Raw genomic sequence first — 14,001 nt, forward strand, 5'->3', positions numbered from 1 at the left:
GCGCAGGACATGCCGTGCCGTTAAAGGGTGCAGTGTATGTTACAGGCGGGGCAGGAATACCCATTTGAACACTCGATAAGCCAAGCTGTTCCAAGTCCCGTAGACGAGTTACGAAGTCAGTAAAATTGACAGGTAGCTGAGCCGTAAGCGCCGCGATGTAAATTGGATTAGCTAACCCCCTAAGCAACGCCTTAATGATGTCTGCCTCTGGCAAAGGTACAGGAGAGCGCAGACATAATCTACGCTTGTCCAAAACGTACTCAAAACAAGATTCCCCTGGTTTCTGCACTCTTGCTTCCACCATTAAGCTCCACTCCAAAAACGACAAGGTGTGGGAAAAGTTTGTGATAAGGGCCGCCGACCAAAGTGGCCACGTACCATAGTTCTGCCCGGTTTGCGCGTGCCATTGAGAAGCCGTACCTAAAAGACGTGTTACGGCAACCAAAAGACAGTTCTCGGCCGTCCAACCTTCTAACCCTGCTACCCTGTTTACTTGGTCAACAAACCCCTGTGCGTCCTCGTCTGCACTACCTGAAAAATGTGGTAGAGAGTTTACCGCCACTGTGGAGGGCCGAATAACAGGTGCATTGGGTGGTGCAGCAACAATTGCTTGTATAGCGGCTTGGTTTTGCTGTTGGCCCCCGATAACTTGAAATAGCTGCGCCATCTGGTTCTGCCTCGCTGCTGCGTCCGTTGCTACTGCCGTGGTAAACCCTTGTAACGCAGCGATGAGAGCTGCATTGTCCGCCATTTCAGTTTTGGTCGACGCTTCCGAAGGAGAAATGTCAAATTCCAGACGTTGTTTAGCAGCGTCGTTTGGTGGATAGCGAGGTACAGGGCGAACTAAACGGGGTCTAACCGGTTCTGGATCGGTTTGTTGGCTACGGTTCCGTAAGTGATAGTGGTGTTCAAAACCAAAAAAAGGTTCTTTAATTTCGGAATCCGTATCCGACATGCAGGTCCCGACGCCAGCAAAAGCAACCAAAAGAAAAAGACCCAAAACAGACGTGACTAATCAGTCGGTCAACCACGAGAAAGACAAAAGAAAAAAAAACCCACTTGCAAAAAAAAGAAACAGAATAAACATACATAAACGACGGCACCAGCAAAAGCAAATAAGTCAGGAGACGAACACACAAAAACCAAATTAAATACCCAACAAAAGCTTAGGTACACCAACCGAAACTCACTTAAATTGTTGGCGCGCAAAAAAAAAAAAGAAACAAGAAATTAAATGCCGAAAAATTAACAAAACAACCAAAAAAAAATATTTCCCCTTTGCCTTCAAAGCGAAAAACCCCGATCCCACGGGAAACTACTTTGCGGGAGAGTCTGTCGCGTAACACAGATCCAATATGGCCACGCCCACAGTCACGCCTGCCTCGAACACGCGACTGGATCCAATATGGCGGCGCCCCTAAAATGTCAGTTACACACAAAACACACAAAATATAAACCAAAAAAAAAATGAAAACTTACGGAGATCCACACACCACTTCACAAATTGACAAGACAAAACCTCAGAGAAGAGAGAGAAAAAAAATAATAAATAAATACTTTAAGGCAGTGACGTTCAGTAAAGCGACTTTTTAAAAGTCGTTCTAAGGCCTTGTAATCCCTCTTCTGACACCAATTGTTACGTTCGTAACGAGTACGCAGGGATTTACTCTTGAAAAAGGCAATTAAATATTCAACGAAATAGTTGTATTTCGTCCCTGCACTTGGGATTCGCACAGTTACGCAAATAAAAAGGGAACACGCGAAAAAGGAATGGAAAAATAATCCGCGAGGGAAAGCCAGCATTAAGCAAAGCGCCCACCTATGGTCCTGTCGCTCAGACGGTTTACCCTCTACTGCCTTTTACAACAGGTAGACAAAGGCGTCTGGCTAATTGACCCGCCATCTGGCAGAGACAAGCACATAATTAGGGATGGGGATATTGGCGGGAGATACAATTGTAACAATACCTAATCGCGAAGTTGAGGATTTCCACGTGGTCGGTGTCAAATTGAACCTCCCATTATTCACAGGCTTGACGTTGTGGATCAGTAATATCGAGCAAACTTTCCATATACTTGTGATGAAGATCTTTGACGTCTTCGTAGATACGAATTAATTCGTCTCGCCGTGCTGCAACTTGCAACTTCTTGAGTTTGATGGCTCCCATCTTGTGATCTGCTACTGCTTTTCTGAGCTGATTCGTGAACTTCGTGTGGGCCGCCTTTCTTCTCCCACGTTTCTGCTTGAGATCGTTGTCTGGGAGGAGGGGGTCTTCATTCTTCATTGCTTCTGGCTTCATTTCGTCTTCTATAGAGATATTGCCGCCCGACTCAATACTCTCGGCTTTTGCTACGGCTTCACTCATGACGTAGAAACGTTCAAAGACAAGGAAGTAATCACACGTAAACGGATGTCGATGATTCACGTAGATACAGCGACGATACAGTCAGATACGCAACGCGTGGTAGACCGCGCTCTGCCTTCAGGCTGGCGTAAACGTATGCCAAAGTCTTGCAACAGGGAATACCCACAATTTTACTGAATCTTAGCACGTTTTACTAGGGATGACAAGAGCAATGCACGTGTTAGTTAAATCCCGGATTTCGGCACCATTTGTTACTCACGTTCACGTGCAATGGAACGTGATAACAGAGATGAGGGATGGAGGGTGACAATAATGAAGATGAAAATATGACTTAAGGGGAAAAACAACGAACGGCTTTATTCTCTGTTGAAAAAAGGGGGAACAAAGAGAGAGAGAGAGAGAAAAACTGGGGACTTAATTTAGACTTGATTACGGGGGAGGTAAACGAGATGTCCTCGTTCGCGACTGTTACACAATACACACTGAATACTGAACCGAAAAAGGGCAAGGGCCACTTCCAACGTAAACACAAAAAAGAAGGCCCTTGCCACCTACAATCCTGCCCGTGAGGGCAGCACTGTAAGTAACATCAGTGTTTGAATTTTCAAAATTCATTCTGTATATAGTACCGCGGCAAAGTTTGGAAACGACGAGTTTCTTTCGTACTTTTAGCATTGCGCCTTCTGGGCAAAGTTGCTCTTTGTTTTTTGTGAAAGGCGTAGTTGTAGACGTGGCTCTATGATTAAAAATAAATTTTTTGTCGCAAGACAGTTGTCTTTTACACGATTTTTTCTAATTTATTTTAATTGGAAAATGTTGGCATAAAAGTTTGGAAACGTAACCAATTTTCCCACTTGATTACGCGTTAAGGTATGATGTCTTTAACAAATTTAGGAATCATAAATTTCCTTTAAAACTCCCACAAGTAGTAAACGATATGCTTTTCTACAAAATATGCATAAATTATAGAATAATCGAAGGAAGAAATCCATTTTCCCCCTCTGGTCATACTTTTGGAATTTGCTTAACTTTTTGTTTTGTTAAAAAACTTGTCGTTTACCCCCTGTTGGAATAAGGAGAAAGAAAATGCATATTGTTTCTGAATCTTCATCATATTAATCCGTATATTCATGAGAATTGGTTGTTTTAGCGGTAACATACACGTTTCACAGTGATTTTAAAAGCAAAACCTTTTTCATTCGACCAATAATTAATAGTTATTACGAACTAGTAAATTTCCTTCAAGAAAGGAAGTTTGTTAATTTCAAAATATATGATAATTGAATACGTGTTTTGATATATATTATATTATATTTACGTCCGATTTTAGCTCATTTACAGATTTGAGTACACTCAGCAGCTGATAGCGATATTGAATATAAATATGGTGGTCGAACGGCCAGATTTTAGTAGATCAAATCAGATCTCAGAAAAGAGTACATCAAATTAAACCTTTGGAAGAAGTAGGTAGAGAAAAATACATATTTGATTATTTTTTCGGTTTAGTTTTTAAACAGTTCTGTTATAGTTATGTCATAATCAATAAAGAGCAAAAGAAACCCAAGCTGCTCTCTAGTTTGTCACCTCAGTATTAGCTGCAGGTGGAAACAAAACTATGACGAGAAAAGAGATGCATCAGAGTAGGAGGTTCTATATGAAGAGAAAATATCTTTAGAAAAGTAAACAAGCCGTATATGTAAGACACAATACTCACTATCACCGGCAGTTATTCATGAAGAAAGTGTTATGTTTTGACAAACACAAGCTTTCTCTGAGTGACCGCTAGATGGCTGCGATCAATCTCGCTCTACTATATTTTTCTATATAAAGTCCTCGTCCTAGTCTAGCGCCCCTGTTTTTCTTCTTTTCATCACTCTCAGTGACAGCCATTCTCCCTTATTACTACTGCCTGCTTTTTCCCTGAAAGAAGCTCATACGAACTGACTGATTTCTTATTCTTGTGCACTATCCTCTACACACACTCTGGTAATTATTCCCATTAAATCAGTTTATTTATATTTTGCGTGTGTTTCTTTTTCTGGATTCATTATGTATGAATATTGTCATCATGTGAGTGAATATGCATCATGTACGAAGGTTGCTGCCACACGTGAGTGCCATCACAGTTGAATAATGTGCCTCACATGTATTGAATGACTCCACGTGAATCAGTGCTATACCTTTTCCTTTTTGATATCTCCTTTTGTTGGAAGGAAACTCATTCCCTGTTTCAATACAGAAGCCTTGCTCACGGTAGTAAATATCCTTGTATTTTTACAGAAAGTGTATTAGGACTCTCCCTTTTTTCTGTTGAACAGCCACTGAAATATATAGCATATTTATGCAAATATGTAGAAAATATGGAAACAGTTGACAATAGAGATATTCAATGCATATTTGTCAGTTGGATAAACATGGAACGTTCTGCTAGATGCATGGTGAGGTCCTCTAGCTTAATGGAACGCACAATGAACCTACCTTTCAATGTCTCCTTACATTTTAATTTTTAAGCACAATTTCATGGCAGGACAGCTGGATGATTGTTGCTTATACGAAGGAATCCGAAGTACAGATTAAAAATTGGCTGGATCACTTAAATGACGTAAAAAAGTTTTTTATTATACGCAATGTATCTTATTCAATTTTTGTTGTTAGAGCAGAAACAACTCCATCACTCAAGTGTTCCCAACCAACAGGGCCTGTGGGGACATTGCTGCAATCAAAGACCATTTTTTCAGATCTACTTTCCTACTTTGTTATTTTCATTCTCTTCGGGCAGTCAGCAGGAAACTGAACACCACAGTCTAACCAGTACATTTTAAGACAGAGATCTACGAGGTAAAATAGGAGAAACATAATTAAAAAAAAAAAAAAAAGATGAGAAGTTTGTTGAAGCACAGGAGTATCTTTGAGATTTAAGTAATTAATCATATTGTTAAAATTGGATTCTTAATTGATTTTTGTTAAAATAAGTAGATTGGATCCCACAGGGCTATTTTTTAACACATTGGTTCAAACTGATATGAGTAAGGTCGTGGCTTATATAAGAAAAACGTGATTTGATGAAAAAATTACTTATAACATCTAAAGTTTATCTTATTCCATGCACAAAATAAAAATAAAACAAACGTAATGTAACTCAATTTTTGGTTATTAGATATAATTTTACTATTAAACGTGTCAAGACATGGGAAAAAGTTAAACAAAGTTCTGAAAACACTTCTCGTTTTTATGACAATTATGCATAAATCTTCGAACAAAAATGTAGTTTACTGTCTTGTTTTTTATTTCTAAAAGATATAAAAACCATATTGCTGTTTAACATCTCTCTGACTAATTGACCAAGAATACAACGCCATCACTTAAAATGAGTGAAACAAACAACGAAAAAATTAGTTCTCTGGGCCCACAACCTGTTGATTTTGGCAGAAAAATAGTAAACTTTAGTTTAAGTAAATTTTTATTCAACATGAAGTCACTTCAAAATAACTAGAACTTGGTAAATTTTGTTTGAGTAAAAAAGTAAAAACGTTCTCTAAGCTCTTAAAGTACAAGAACTGAAAAAAAAAACATTCTTTTCGAACTTAAGGAAGAGGAACAACAGATAATACAGTAAGGATCTTACGAAGTATAGAAGTAAGAATAAAACTTTGATATTGAGGCATAACGTTTAAACACCGATTCCGAGTTTACTTCCAACGTTGTTGGTGGAAAATGTGTTGGTGCGCATGGGAAAATGGGATGTTTTGGGTAAGGAGATGTACAAAATTGTCTTAAGTTGTTACATGAAATCAAATCAACTGCACTGCTATTAAGAAAAAGCCGCTGACATTGTTTTCTTTTATGTTGGAGGTAATGGAAGTAAGGAGTGTAAGGGAGCATTTGGTACGTGAACTAATTTTGGAAAGCATTCGCAACAACGAGGAAGTTTTAAAAACATTTTGAAAAAAGATGGATGGATGGGGAAAATAGTTTTTGAAAGACGCTGTGTTGTACATAAGAATCGGGAGAGTCCTGGAGAAAGGACAATTACTGTTGTTGATGAAATTTAATTGTTTATTCATCAACATTAAGTTGGCGGTATCCAGCATCTGAATGGGTTTCGGTTGGATTCCCCGTGCTTACGAATGTGATTGGAGTGAAGCGAGGGAGAGAATTTAAGTCGCTATCTAAATAAATAGAACGAAAGAAACTATGTGGTTATTTAAGTAGATTACTCTAATGGGAACGGTGGGCTTAGTGTTGCGGTGATTCGTGTAGGGGGCGTTTGGAACAATGTATAGACTAAAATTCGAGAATTTTTCAGAAATAAAAGTAGGGATTTCAGTGGATTACTTTTATGGGTAATCTTACTAACTTACTAGTAATGGGAATGGTGGGCTGCCCACACGGCACACCAGGCTCCCTAGCAACTCCCCAGAACTTCCAACTTTCCTCCCCAATCTGTTCTGTAACGTTCCTAAAATCCTCTCAGGACCTTCTTTTTGGTCGCCTGACAACTGCCTGATAGGCTCCTTAGTCCCTCCTTTATACTCCCCAGCCAGTACCATGTTCCCCCCACGACGACAGGTAAATACGTGTATGTCATATTAACCCACACATTTAGCTGCTGTTTTATACTTAATAATACTTAAATGTTAATAAAATAAAAATAATCAAAAGGCGGCAAAACTTTGTTTTTGAAAATGTTTATTTAATTTCAGAAACTTATTCTTCTTTTCATAACATTTTGTCGGCAATGACGAAGCCATTCTGTCACTTGGAACTGTATCTTTACTGATGTTTTCTCGTCACTGGAAAGGTCTTTGTTGCCAAGAACGGCTCCTATAGAAAAAGAACAATTAATTTCATTGTATGAATAAAAACTTATCAAATGAGTTTGTAACCCACCACAGATTGCAGCATAAATGTTTTTTAAATCAGAAAACTTTTGTTTTTCCAACTGTTTTGTGGATTTGCCGGTCCAAATGTAGTGCATTCCGATTTGGCAGGTAAAAAGCTTTTCCATTATAGAGTAAACTGTTTTCTGGAGGTAAACTCCACGCATTCGGAGTAATATTAGAATCTGAAAATCAATAGTTATTTTTTCGATTAACTGTGTAAAAAAAAATAAATTTCAACTACCATTTGCTGCCAAGTTTGTTGGTCCCCCATCGTTTTTTCCGTGTCTTCAACAGCAGCAAAAGACTCCATAGGCAAATTAAATTGTTCCTCGTTGTCCTCCATTCTTTGGATAGTACAAATACAAGGCTTTGGCCTAGATTCCAAGAGATCACCGATTTTGGCGGACATATCTCTACAGTGAATTTCAAAAAATCCAAAGTTCTTTTCACGTAGTCCTGAAATACTGTAATGTAGAATAAAAAATTAAACAATGACGTTGCTGAAGTTTTCGCTACGCGATAAGTTACCTGCATTTGGTATTTCGTTAAGATTGCGTGGTTGCCGCAGGATTTCTTTGTTGGACGATCGTACAACAAAGAAATCCTGTGTCGACACTTCTGATGCAGTGTGACGCGGTGGCTCACTTAATTGCGGTCGCATGTTTCCATTGCACGCTACAGTACGAAATGCTTGTGTCTCTGCTGCATCAAAGAAACTAGTATCTTTTTGTTGCCAGAGATTCTTTCTGGAAGACGGGTCAGGGAGATTTAGCTGGTGTTGCAAAGTGCCACCACCACGACCACCATGTCCACTCGATTGTTGGCGGGAATTCATTTCAGAAGATGGGCCAGGTTGAATGTGAGGCTGTTGATGCTGACTAGATAGCTGACGGAAATAATTCAAGCCCAATTGGTTGTCTGGGGCATGACATTCCGCCAGTTCCGGTTCACTGTTCCGGTCGTAAGACATTGTAGTTCCGTTACTTGTACCGTGATATTGTGTTTCTCTAGGACCCATAGGTAATAATTCTTCGTCACCCAGAGTACTATGGCCACGATCAGAAAAAGACCATATTGCAGTATCTTGGCTTGTTTGTTGAGTATGGGGAAACACTGGAGTGTTGCCACTGTCTTTTCTTGTGCCTAAAAAGAATAAAAAAATAACAAATTATTATAAAATTATTTAATAAGACAAATATCTACCAGCGTTACACAATTCCTGTGAGGTCTGAATGTCATTTGATTTCTTCGCGGACTTCGGTGGTCTTCTCCTACTTTGATGACCATGGATACTTTTGTTTACATTTGGTGGCGAAGGAATTTTATGTAAACTTGGAGGTTCCGACTCGCTAAAGGAAGCATCTACAAAATTGCCAAATTCTTTAGCAACCCGCTTTCTCGTTCCAATTCGAACAGGAGGCATTTTAAGTAGGACGTTCACTCTTTTGGGCATAAAAGGAAAAAAAAAATTATATTTTTAGCCGTATATATGTCTACAAGTTTTTGATGGGAAAAACAGCAAACGTGTCAGTTGCAGGAATTGGCATGAGATACATTTTAAACATACACTCGAAAATTGGCCAACAATCTAAATCACGAGACATTTTACATTGATAAATGTTCAGCATAGTAGAATCACGATGTACCAGGAGAAGTGGGCAAACGCGAGAGGAAAGTACTGTGCCAAGTTTCAGTTCTTATCCGTCACTTCTGCCGCTAGGTTCTCTAGTGTGAATGGCCCTCAAATCTGGCGCCAAGTTAAACCATTGTGAATAAAGCATAGTGGTTTAAGGGTGTTTAATTCAGTAACAATAAAATTAACACAATGCTAGTTTCAAATAACGTAAAATCAATTACAATTTATTGATTTTTTTCAGAATAATTGTTAATTCTTGTTTGTTTTTTATCGCTTTTGAAATGTAACAACAACAAAAATGCAATAAAAATTATTGCATTTTAAATTGCAATTAAAAAAGGGTTGGTATGGCATCATCTCTCAATTTCCAGTTACTCAATGGGGCGCCACCATTTACAGAGTTCTTGATGATGAATTCTTCTTTAAAATTTCTAGAACACACATGATCTTTTTAGAAAATTTTCTGTCACTTCTTTCCTGCCTTTCTTCTTTGGGTGGTTTAAATACCTTAGCATCATTTTCTTTGGCTGATTTGTATCCCGTGGGACATCCAACCACGAAGCATTTAACCATTTCGCAACACAATTTACCAAAAACACATTACTACCCTAAGTTAAAGAACGAAATGATCAAATAAAACAACGAAATGGAATCTACTATCGACAAGATGGCAGACACTTTACTTCTGATAATTCACGCCAAATCTGAGGGCCTTTCACACTAGAGAACCTAGCGGCAGAAGTGAGAAAAAGTACCGAAAGTTGGCACAGTTTTAAGCGGGGAAGCCCTACTGCGTTAGCCCACCTCTCCTGGTACATCGTGGTGGAATCAAATGGAGCTGGATAGAAATTGCATAAATCGACAAATTTTCTTCCAATGATAAACGGTTTTCCAGAAAGTATAACGAAGTTCTCTACTTTCACAATGGTTTGATCAGACCTCATCACACAGTTGTTACCGCATTCGCATTCAAGATTAAGATAAAAATGGTTGAACTCTAAAAGACGGAATTGAGGAGTTGTTGCACTAACGCCAGGTAACAAGATGCCGCCTTTATGTGCAAGTTTTAGCGTGGGGGCAGTTCTAACGGCTGGACTTGATGTACAAAAACTCATTTGAATTTCGAACAGTCTTTTTACTATTTGTTCCAGTGGTTTCTCGCTTTTACGCAATAAGCGCTTAATGATACCAAGGAAATTTTCAAAAGCGTAGGCAGAAAAGGAATATATGGGACCAAAACGCATTACATCGACTGCTAGGTGAATGAGATTGTGAATATTAAATGTGACAAAGGCGTCACCATACAATAGACTCGCATTTTTGACAAAAACTTTCAACAGGTCTTTCGCATAACCGTTGTGAATGAAACACAATTTTCGGGATGTCAGAATCTTAATGGCAACATGGAGTGATAACAAATTAGCATATCTTTCCGGTGATAATCTGTTTCTAAACACGACAGGAGCTGTGTAGCCGATTGCCTGAGCCCATTCTGTTGCCTTCATTTGCGAGCTAAATTATCTAGCTCTACGGGCAAAATCACGCGGAGTAAATTTAAACGAACTGCATGCCAAAGAGTTGAATGCAGTGATATTTGATTGATTGATTTTTTAAATTTTTGGTGATGTAGCCTTGATTGATTTCAGATAGATTAACATTGTTTCTAAATAAAGGAAAAGGATTCTGGTCATTAAATATGATTTTTGGTTGTGAGACCACATTATCTTGACCGTCTAGCTATTTGTACGATTAGTTTTTTTTTTTCGTTTCGCTGCCTCTTTGCGTGGAGTAATAATTGGCTGGGTCACCACTCCATCGTTCAGTGAACGAATCAAATTCGTAAAGACAACAGACCATTTTCTGATCAAACTTTAGTTTGGTCAAGTGATGCAGTGTGTGCCCGGGAGAGACGGTTAGAATCTTAAGGTCACTATCTTTTCCAACTCCGGTTATACCTGTGTAAGCAACTGGAAACTGGAGTGGTCTGGTCGGCGACTGATTGAGATCGAGGACGATTTTGTTTATGGATTTAGCCTGAACCTTTTCATAAATGACGGAAAATCCTAATTGGACCACGTGACTGTGGACGGTGACATTTCCAGACAGTTTCAAGCGACTTCAACCTCTGACTCGTATTGCGCTATCTGTATAATAGTCTCTATGTATAATATATATCTGTATTGCGCTTTGGACAAATGTAGATGACTACTCGATCCACTGAAAGGCTTTGATTGGCCGGCCATTTGTGTTGCTTAACGGAACGCAGTTGGACGTTGACAATATGTGGAATAAGTCGTTAACCACTGTCTCCAGGTTTGACCTTGGCGATTCGAAGCTTTCCCGTCCTGACTTGTTCTATTTCCTTTCCTTCCATGAACGATAGACTATCGTAGACAATTGCTGTACCTTCAGACAACCCTTTGGAGAGGTTGATGTTGGGCGTGAGATGGCTGGTTGCACCGATAACAAAATGCCCCCAGACATTACCTTCTTGCTTGTAGAGCGGATAGGATTCGTATCCATTGAGCGCAGATGCGCTCTGATTTGCAGTCGCCACTTGATGACGGGCAAGTTGTGTCACTGCGTGAATCCCAACCGGAAATCCACGATGTAAGCTTGAACTTTGTTCAAATTTACGACAATTTGGACACACTTCCCGATCGGTATGTAATCTTGGCAGGCATCAGTAGCGATGAGCTTTTTGTCAACCAGCGGCTATATGACAGCAAAATGGAGGAGTTTGGCTGGATTTCGTAGTCGGTCGAGGAGAGCAATGTGAGTTTGGTCGTGTTATCTCATTTGTTCCATGAGTTCATAAAAAACGAATTGAGAAAACAAATTAGAACCAATTTTAGCAGGACGAAAGGATTGCGACTTTCTGTTGATCAGATTTGGTTGATCGACTTTCAAAATGTAGAAAAACTTGCCAGCCACTGGTTGCAGATAGTAGGGGTCTCCAAACAGGATGATTGTCAATCCGCAAAAAGGGCGATTGTAACATGCCAAGATTTCCTGAAGTCGCTGGTTGATTTTGGCCAATCCGATTAGGCCGAGCATGGATACTTCATCAATCAGAAAAATATTTCGGTTTCAAAAAATGAGCTTAGCATTCGTAAGTTTCGTGGCGGTCATTGGCGAAAACCATTCGTCTATCGTGACGTCATTAAGCTGCACTTGAATACAAAAGTAGAATGGATTTTTGGTGCTTGCTGGATTTTGGTGGCTGCTACTCCAATCGGCGTGCATACCACCATCCCGTTTCCAGAGCTTCAGCTAGTTGTTGGAGGCTGAAAATTGTGTGAGTTTTCCCTGAATCTTTGTCCTCCGTACCGTGGGAGCAATTTTGGATGGAGATCCAAACCACTAGCTTTAACTTGTAAGTAGATTGACGTACAATCTAGTAGCTTCTGTTGAATGTGGTTGATTTGGAATGGAGGATGCCACGTAACGGATACGGCTAAAAAGTGTTTGGTGGCGTTTCGTTCTTCACCTGTGTTTTGCATCTTTTTTTTCATTATATAGATCAAATAGGATAATTTGCTGATCCCGAAAGATAAAATAAGATAGGATAACCCAAAAAACGCTAAAGATAAGATAATATCAAGATAAGATAAAAGATAAATCGATAACAAATCGATGTTGAAAATGGCGATTAAATCGATTTTAAAATGAAATTTTTGTAAACGATTACTAAATTAATTGCAAAAAGTGCCCTTTCCCTTAGCCTTTTACTCCACTCCTTACGCATTTGTTTTGTTTCTTAAGCTTTTATATGTTATATAGCAACTGAACTGAATGTGCAAGTTAAAAAAACATACCTTCAATTTTGAAAACTGTCAGAAAAATTCAACAAAATCTCTGAAGGTTGAAGCACAAGGCCATTGGCCACAGGCAAAGCAATCAAGGAAAGGTTGAATATGAATGTTTTTTTTTAAGACTTAAAAAGAGACCTATTAGAATCAATGGTGTTTTCGAAGGTTAAATAGAATTTATTGGGTTACTTTAAGAAAACAATTACTTACGAGAATATAAGAGCAACAGTGTAAGACTGTCAGTGAACCATTTAGTCATTCACTTATCAACCAAACGCAAAGCGTGTTAGATTTTAGATAGAATTAAGAAGTTAGCACTAGCTTTTGACTGTATCTGCCTTTCCGTAGTCTGCATTGTACGTCAAACTGACGCTGTGAAGCTTTGTAAGATTTGACGTTAACGTCTAACGTTATAATAACGCTATTAGACCACAGAGGAAACCATGCGCGAAAAAATAGTCATGTGACAAAATTCCTTTTTAAATATCTTAAAAAAACCCGATAAGATAAGATAAGATATCACAAAAATTTTTAAAGATAAAACATATCAAAAGATATAAAAATTTTCTTATCTTATCTTATCTTATCTTATCTTATCTTATCTTATCTTATCTTATCTTATCTTATCTTATCTTATCTGATCTTATCTTATCTTATCTTTTTGAAAAGATGATAAAAAAGCTGTACTTCAAGTTCGGCGATCATTGGCTCTGCCAGAGGGCTTTGCAGACTTGCTTTTCGGTGGGAAACGAAGGGATATAGAAATAAACGTGCGTGAACAAGTAGTTCCGTTGCATTGACTTCGCTTCTCGAGCACAACCAATTCAAAAATTCCGTAAAGGGTGGCTAGGATTGATTCGACGTGTTCTTTCATGGCTTGGTCCTAGAGTACATGAGCTTAAAAGGTGGTTTTGTTTACGTTGGTGGCGGCCTGTAACAACTAGTTTTAATTTTACAATTGGTAAATTTGTGTTACAACCCTTGAAATATGCCATTAAGCCAATTATTTATAAAAATAAAACAAACAAAATTTTAAAAAATCTATATCTCAATCGGCTTAGTTTTCGTCGTTCCGAATGCGTCCGTCCAGTCTTTGTTCGCTTTTTAGTAATTGCTGGAAATCGTTACTGTTTACCGTGCCATGGTAGTTCACGTTCCATCGTCTTACTATCATCTTTTTTTTGTAGATCATGAGAATTCTTGAAGTGGGGTGATGAGTTGTTTGAGGAACAATTCTAAAAACGTTGGCGTTCGAACGCCACCGTCCCTGTTTAACTTTCGCATTCAGTGACCAAGATCGCCATT

The 14,001-nt window shown here is 38.8% G+C and overlaps 1 protein-coding gene and 2 long non-coding RNA genes across 5 annotated transcripts; 1 reads left to right on the plus strand and 2 right to left on the minus strand.

The window, feature by feature from the left end:
• The first annotated feature begins 4,190 nt into the window (after nt 1-4,190).
• On the plus strand, nt 4,191-5,508 carry LOC116924412. 3 transcript variants are annotated; one of them, XR_004394982.2, is made up of 5 exons: nt 4,191-4,351; nt 4,463-4,618; nt 4,684-4,803; nt 4,877-4,967; nt 5,026-5,508. It is a non-coding gene; the product is annotated as an uncharacterized LOC116924412 (long non-coding RNA). The 3 variants fall into 3 exon arrangements; XR_004394985.2 differs by having other exon boundaries at nt 4,893-4,967; XR_004394986.2 differs by having other exon boundaries at nt 4,898-4,967.
• A 294-nt stretch (nt 5,509-5,802) lies between these two features.
• On the minus strand, nt 5,803-6,852 carry LOC123473702. The gene is made up of 2 exons (XR_006647938.1): nt 6,727-6,852; nt 5,803-6,534 (listed from the first exon to the last, which is right to left on the minus strand). It is a non-coding gene; the product is annotated as an uncharacterized LOC123473702 (long non-coding RNA).
• Nucleotides 6,853-7,043: 191 nt separating this feature from the next.
• Nucleotides 7,044-9,129, minus strand: LOC116924411. The gene is made up of 4 exons (XM_045174939.1): nt 8,452-9,129; nt 7,777-8,391; nt 7,256-7,712; nt 7,044-7,189 (listed from the first exon to the last, which is right to left on the minus strand). The coding sequence occupies exons 1-3, from the start codon at nt 8,699-8,701 to the stop codon at nt 7,486-7,488; spliced, it is 1,092 nt and encodes a 363-aa protein (XP_045030874.1). The 5' UTR covers nt 8,702-9,129; the 3' UTR covers nt 7,044-7,189; nt 7,256-7,485.
• Between the last annotated feature and the right edge of the window lie 4,872 nt (nt 9,130-14,001).

The sequence above is a fragment of the Daphnia magna genome, linkage group LG6 (genome assembly GCF_020631705.1).
Source record: "Daphnia magna isolate NIES linkage group LG6, ASM2063170v1.1, whole genome shotgun sequence".
In the NCBI taxonomy this organism is placed as follows: domain Eukaryota; kingdom Metazoa; phylum Arthropoda; class Branchiopoda; order Diplostraca; family Daphniidae; genus Daphnia; species Daphnia magna.